Genomic DNA, 7868 nt, shown 5'->3' with positions numbered 1-7868 from the left:
GAATTGAAGAAGAACTAAATTAATATTGAACTAGAACAAATAAGATTGATCTAAAACTTAATAGGAACTAATTATAAATCAAATCAACTTTTTTATAAATTGCAAAAGTTCAAAAGTCGACTTTTTGTTACAACTATAGAACTCTGTTTATTATATATTTAACTGAAAATGATAAAAGAAAAAAGTGGCAGCACCAACCCTAAAGTTGTCAAATAACGAAGTTTGTTTCATAAGTCAAAAAAGCTTTCTGTTGCAAGTTTACCATTATTATTGGCTGCTTTAAATAGCAACGGCGTTCTCTATAGTTAACTAACCTTCGTAATATTATTATTCTTTGAAAATACATTCTTAGTTTAAGTGCTCTAAAAAATTAACGCTTTCTACATTAAATTATAATGCACATAGAGAAAAAAATAAAAAGCTTAATTCTTTACAAATTTAAAGAATAGTTTTTAATATGCAAAAATTTATTTTTGACGGCTTTTAGCCGTCATATTCACATATTCACAGCAGCCGCTGATATTGACAGCATCTAACAACGCCGTCAAGGAATTTAATGGTCACAGGTCTTTGGCCTTTGTAAATGTCTACAACTTTTTGTAGGCTATGGCATTTTCTAAAGCGAGTGAAAATGGAAAAATTAAAATAAATTTTAAAACCATTAAAAATGTTGAAAAGTGAATAATAATTGATATAAAAAACAAATAAAAAGCTATTAGACAATTAAAAAAAGGTCAAAAAACTTGCGAATAATTTATAAAATTACTATAAAAACTTTGCTTTGTGAAAAAACAAGGAAGCAATAGAATATTACGCATGCAGAAAAAACTTTCATAAAGGACTAAACAAAAATTAAACTGTGAGTTGAAGAATAAAGGCGTAAGTGAAATACTGATTTATTGAAATTTTAGTGGTCTTAAAACTAATTGCAGCTAAATTTTTCTGTAAAAGCAAACGTGAATATATCCTTAACAAAAAAATCCATATATGTACTTATAAGTTGCAGGCTTTTAATGTAGTAAAAGAAAAATCTTGCAAAAAGTGTGGCCGGTTTAGTGCTTTATGATTTTTTTTAACTTTGTTAAACATCTGAAATCATATTATAACAACTGGAAACATAATTATTAAAAAATCCAATCAATTCTTCATTCGTTTATTTGTCAAATACAAAGAAAATCGAAAAATCAAATCAATAGTTCATAGTTTTAACTGTCAAATAAAAGAAAATTTGTAAAGAAAATTTGTAAACAAAATAAATAAACAAAAATAAAATATTAAAAACAAAAAATAAAAATCCGGAAAATAATAGAAATACGTGTTTAAGTGAGTGAAAATATTTTTCATAATAAAAATAAATATTAATAATAATGTTTTTATACAAAATTATGCAACCGCTAATGTTTTAACGCTATTTAAAAACTTTTAATTTTATATTTATTTTGAGTAAATTTTTTTTAGAATTTTTTTTAATAAATTTGTATTGTAATCGTGTTTTTGCTATAAAAATTGTGCGCTTTTGCATTCATAAAGTTTGCACCACTAATTTAACAAAGAAAATATAACAACAAAACATATATATTTCATTCGCACTTTTTCTAATCGGAATTTGTTTTGATTTCATTATTTACTCAAATGCATTTTTTTTTTTGCATTTATGATAAAAAATAACATTTTAAGTGAAAAATTTTAAATGTTTATGCAAAACTGAAATATAAAGCAAGTTTGAGAGTGATGTACGGATATATTTAAATATTCTTTTCTTTTTTTCTTAAGATGTGTTTTAGTGAAAAGTAATTTTGCATTTTCTGAAAAAATTAAATAAATATGAAAGAAAGATCTCTATAATAATATTGAAAAAGTGTACAAAAATACTGAATTCATTACAAAGAAAGGTTGCTAAAAAAAGGAAGTTAAAGAAAATTACGCATGTACAAAAAATGCATCAATAAAGAATATAATAAGAAAATTAAATGTGTAATAACAAATCTGAGAAAAGATTGTGTACAAATAAAAAGTGATCAAGAAATCAAAAAAATTGCAAATAATTTAAAATTTATAACAAAAACTTTAAGAAAAAAAAACAAAGAAGCAATAGATTATTACTAATGCAGAAACAATATCATAAAGGACTTTAAAGGAAAATTAAAATATGAGTTAAAAAGTTAATGTGTAAGTAATATTTAGCTTTATTGAAAGTGGAATAAAAACAACTTACAGCTACATTTTTCTAAAAAAGCAAAAGTGAATATATTGCATGCTTTAAATGTAGTAAAAGAAAAATATTGCAAAAAGTGTGGCCGGTTTAGTGCTTCATGTTTTTTATCGTTTTTTAACATATGAAATCGTATTTTAACAACTGGAAACAGAATTATTAAAAAATAAAATCAATTTTTCATTCTTTTATATGTCAAACACAAAGAAAATCGAAAAATCAAATCAATAGTTCATTGTCTTAACTGTCAAATAAAAGAAAATTTCTGAACAAAATAAATAAACAAATTAAAATATTAAAAACGAAAAATAAAAATCCGGAATAAAAAATAGAAATACGTGTTTAAGTGAGTGAAAATATTTTTCATATTAAATATAAATATAAATAATAATGTTTTTTATACAAAATTATACAACCGCTAAAGTTTTAACGATATTTAAAAGCGTTTAATTTCATAATTTATTTTAAAGTAAAATTTAGAGAATTTTTTTAATAAATTTGTATTGTAGTTATGTTTTTGCTATAAAAATTGTGTGCTTTGTATTCATAAAGTTTACACCAATAATTTAACAAAGAAAACGTGTATTTATCCTTTTTTTAGTGAAAAGTAATTTTGCATTTTCTGATGCAAAAAAAAAAAAAATAAAAAAAGAAAGATTAAATGAGAAAGATTTATGATACTAGGTATTAAAAAAGAATACAAAAATACTGAATTTATCACAAATAAATTTTGCTAAAAAATGGAAATTAAAGAAAAGTATTCATGTATGAAAAAATCATCAAAAAGGAACATAATAAGAAAATTAAATGTGTAATTACAAATCTGATGAGAGAAAATTAATAAAATATTATAGAAGTGTGTGTATTTATAAAGAGTGATCAAGAAATTAAAGAAATGCAAATAATTTAAAATTTATAACAAAAACTTTAAGAAAAAAACAAGGAAGCAAAAGATTATTACGAATTAAGAAAAAGAGTTCATAAAGAACTTAAAAGAAATTTAAATATGAGATAAAAAAAATAAAAGTGTAAGTAAATTACAGCTTTATTGAAAGTGGAATTAAAACTAGTTACAGCTACATTTTTATATAAAGGCAAAAGTGAAAATATCCTTAACAAAAATTCATATAAGTTGCAGGCTTTAAATGTATTAAAAGAAAATATTGTTGCCGGTTTAGTGCTTTATCATTTTTTGTAACGATGTTTAACATCTTAATTCATATTATAACAACTGAAAACATAATTATTAAAAATCCAATCAATTCCTCATTCCTTTATATGTCATACATAAAGAAAATCGAAAAATCAAATCAATAGTTCATTGTTTTAAATGTCAAATAAGAGAAAATTTCTGAATAAAATAAATAAACAAAAATAAAATATTAAAAACAAAAAATTAAAATCCGGAATAAAAAATAGAAATACGTGTTTAAGTGAGTGAAAATATTTTCCATATTAAATATAAATATAAATAATAATGTTTTTATACAAAATTATGCAACCGCTAAAGTTTTAACGATATTTAAAAACGTTTTATTTTATAATTTATTTTAAGTTTTACAGAATTTTTTTTAATAAATTTGCTATAAAAATTGTGTGCTTTGTATTCATAAAGATTACACCAATAATTTAACAAAAAAAATATAAAAACAAACGTGTATTTATCCTTTTTTAGTGAAAAGTAATTTTGCTTTTTCTTATGCAAATAAAAATTAAAATAAGAAAGATTGAATGAGAAAGATTACTATTAAAAAAGGATACAAAAATACTGAATTTATTACAAAGAAAGTTTGCTAAAAAAATGGAAATTCAAGAAATGTATTCATGTATGAAAAATTTATCAAAAAAGAACATAATAAGAAAATTAAATGTGTAATTACAAATCTGAAGAGAGACAATTAATAAAATATACGAGTAGGTGTATTTGTAAAAACTGATCAAGAAATTAAAAAAAATTGCAAATAATTTAAAATTTATAACAAAAATTAAAAAGGAAGCAAAAGATTATTACGAATTCAGAAAAAAGTTCATAAAGGACTTAAAAAAAATTTAAATGTGAGTTAAAAGAATAAAAGTATAAAAGTATAAGTAAAATACAGCTTTATTGAAAGTGGAATTAAAACTAGTTACAACTACATTTTTATATAAAGGCAAAAGTAAAAATATCCTTAACAAAAATTCATATAAGTTGCAGGCTTTAAATGTATTAAAAGTGTTGCCGGTTTAGTGCTTTATCATTTTTTTTTAACGATTTTTAACATATGAATTCATATTATAACTGGAGACATAATTATTAAAAAATTCAATCAATTCCTCATTCCCTTATATGTCATACATAAAGAAAATCGAAAAATCAAATCAATAGTTCATTGATTTAAATGTCAAATAAAAGAAAATTTCTGAACAAAATAAATAAACAAAAATATAAAATTGAAAAAATAATAATTTAATTTGCGGAAAATAAATAAAAAGTGAGTGAAAATATTTTCCATATTAAAATAAATGTTAATAATAATATTTTTTAATCAAAATTATGCAAACGCTAAAGTTTTAACGCTTTTTTAAAACGCTTACTTTTATAATTAATTTTAAAGGAATTTCATAGGAAATTTTATTTTGATTTCTTTATTTAATCAAATGCATTTTTCGCATTTACGATAAAAAAGTTGTTGTCGCAGAAATAATATCAAATTTTATGTGAACAATTAAAAATTTTATTGTAAAATCGCGAAACAATGTTAATTTGAAGGTGATAAACCGATAAACATATTTAATTATTTCAATTTTTGTTTAACATTGCTGTTTTCGTAAGACGTGTATTTTTCCTTTTAGTGAAAAGAAATTTTGCATTTTTTTCTCGCGAAAAAGATATAAATACTGAATTTATTACAAAGAAAAAGTTATAGAAAGCTATAGAAAATATCATGTGTAATTAAAAAACTGAAACTAGATAATTAATGGAATATTATAGAAGTGTGTTCAAATAAAACTGATCATATCGTCATATTCATAGAATCTTAAACCGTCATCAAGGAATTAAATTAACACAGGTCTTCGGCATTTATAAATGTCTACATGTTGACATTAAATGTCTTAAATTTTTCTAGGCTTTGCATTTTTCAACGCGAGTGAATAAAAATCAAAATAAATTTAAAATAATATCTTTATAATACAATTGATAAAGGATCAAGAAATAAAGAGTTTATTAAAAAATGTTCCATGTACTCCTATTGTATTTTTAATTGGTATTTTTTTTATTTTTTTCTCCAAAATGCATATTGTTTGCATTTATATTTTTAAATCTTCTTACCACAATATACTGTTTTTTATTTTATGCTTTTTTTCCTTAAATTTATATTTTTTTATTCTTATTCCTATGTACTAATAAATTTTCTTTTATTTTCAGCACCAAAATAAAAACAAATTGAAAAACAACGCCTATTTTGAGGTCATACGATATAAATAGTAAAAGATATTACTCCTAGTCAATTGACATACGATATAAGTAATCCAATATATAACTCCTGGTTAATTGTTACAAACGTTTAAACAAATAGTTGTCCCAACTTATTTTTTTGAATCCTTTGCATTTATTCCTTTGGCAAAACGGCAACAATAACGTTTCCCAAGCAGAAAACCCATCAAAGGAAGAGGTAAGATTTAAAGTTTTCATAAATCTGGAATAAATGAAAATTTAACTTATTTTTTCTTTAAGGTCTTCGAAAGATCCTCCTATGTTCGTTAATACGGGTGGGGGTGGGAAGACGCAGCAGCAGCAGCCGTTACAAAATCAAACAAACACATCAGTTCGTCATAGTAACCCATACCCACATACGCACACACATTCACAGCCTCAACAACAACAGCAGTCACATTATGAGCATCATCAGGGACCGGTTACATTTGTTACATATCCGTTCTGTAATGTTGCGCCAACAGCTCATGGCAATACAGGAGGTAATGGTGTTAATGTTGGTGGGGGACAAGCTGGCCATGTCCTCTATCAGACAACTCACCAACCACAGTCACAACCTCATCCCACACAACAACAGGTGGGACTCCACAATGCCGAACAGACTTTGCACTATTTTACAAAAAGTGCTCCATTGCCAGCGCATCACCTGCACCATCCATCGCAGCAGCAACATTCTCAAATAAGAAATATGATAGCTGCTGTATCTCATCAGCGACAGCCATTTGTAGTCTCACCCAACTACTTTGCTTTATCACATGCTCTATTGCCACAGCAAACGCGAGCACCACTTTTATCAAATGCCGCGCCTCAACATGCGGCTACTGGTGGTTCAATGGGAACACAACTTCAAAATACTACACCCAGAAGTGTAGCTCCTAGTGGGCCAACAGCATACGTGCCACCACCATATTGTACACCTCCACTGCTGTTAGGTGCTCCACCAACAGCTGTAACGCCACAACCAGCACCTATGTTAACTGCAGCTGCTGGAATAGGACAGCCTCCTAATCTACAAGCATACGCCCATATTGGTGGTGGAATGCCAACAGCTCCAGCCTCATCCACACCAATAAATATACCAGCTGTAGGTTTAGCAGTTGGTGCAGCATCAAGCACAGAGCATCCTACAAACATAAAACAACGAAAACACGCAATTCCAATTATTAATCCTGACACCTTAGAGATCGTAACATTTGAACACTTGGCTGCTGATGTCCAAACGCAGACACAGCCAGAAATTCCCACTAAAAATGAAATAAATGTTGAATCTGTATCAATACAGACAGACAATGACAATTCATTAACTGCCTCGATAGCGAGTAATGCTTCAGATGTTATGACACCAACACAGTCACGATCGATATCTATACAGACAGATGATGGAAACTATGATATCGTTAAGCAGATCAGTGGTTTAGCAATAGCAACTCAAACTGTTTCAGTTCCAGTTGTTAATACCGGCACTCAATCGTCACACTCTGATAGCGAATCGCCGAAAAAAGTTACTTACGATGACCCCAATGACACAGATGCTGACACTAATGAACATGAGTTGGACAATGAAGATGATGTTCTCGATTCAATTAATGGAAATTTAACTTGTGTTGATCAAGTATTACCAGATAACGTTTCCAAAGATCAACAAGAGGCTGAAGATATTCCTGCTGGTGATCTTCTTATAATACAGCCAGTAGAGTCTGATTCTGACCATTCCACAGAAACGGAGGGTAAGTTAAAATTTTTACTATATTATGAAATAAACCTATGTGATTTAAAATATATTTTTATCTTGTAGTAAAATCGAAAGATGAGCCTTGCACAATATCTGCACAAACTTCCGTTGATAATAAAGATGAAGTAAAATCCAAAGAAATTCAACAAGATTTGCCACAGTCCGTATCATCTTTTGTTGCCAGTGAACCAAAAAGTAAGTATACAATAATAATTTTTTAATAAATGATTAAATAAATTCATTTAGTTATAATTAATTTATTTAAAATTGTCATTAATTTAATTTAAAATAATAACAAATATATGTTTTGGGACAGGAGGTCGTAAAAATAAAAAAGCAGCTAAGCGAAAGGAAAAAATACAAAGGAGGATGAAACAGCAAAATATTAAATCCAATAGCGGTAAGTAAATAAAAACAAAAATAAATAGAATTGAACAAAATATTAATTA

At 26.2% G+C, this 7868-nt stretch overlaps 1 protein-coding gene across 1 annotated transcript; it reads left to right on the top strand.

Annotated features, from left to right (window-relative positions):
• The first annotated feature begins 559 nt into the window (after positions 1-559).
• LOC124419623 (putative Polycomb group protein ASXL2) lies at positions 560-7827 on the top strand. The gene is made up of 6 exons (XM_046949810.1): positions 560-879; positions 4401-4683; positions 5619-5865; positions 5928-7414; positions 7483-7614; positions 7736-7827. Exons 4-6 carry the CDS (start codon positions 5947-5949, stop codon positions 7825-7827), a joined length of 1692 nt encoding a protein of 563 aa, XP_046805766.1. The 5' UTR covers positions 560-879; positions 4401-4683; positions 5619-5865; positions 5928-5946.
• Positions 7828-7868: the final 41 nt, after the last annotated feature.

The sequence above is a fragment of the Lucilia cuprina genome, chromosome 4 (genome assembly GCF_022045245.1).
Source record: "Lucilia cuprina isolate Lc7/37 chromosome 4, ASM2204524v1, whole genome shotgun sequence".
Lineage (NCBI taxonomy): Eukaryota > Metazoa > Arthropoda > Insecta > Diptera > Calliphoridae > Lucilia > Lucilia cuprina.
This window is presented reverse-complemented; position numbering and strand designations above follow the sequence as displayed.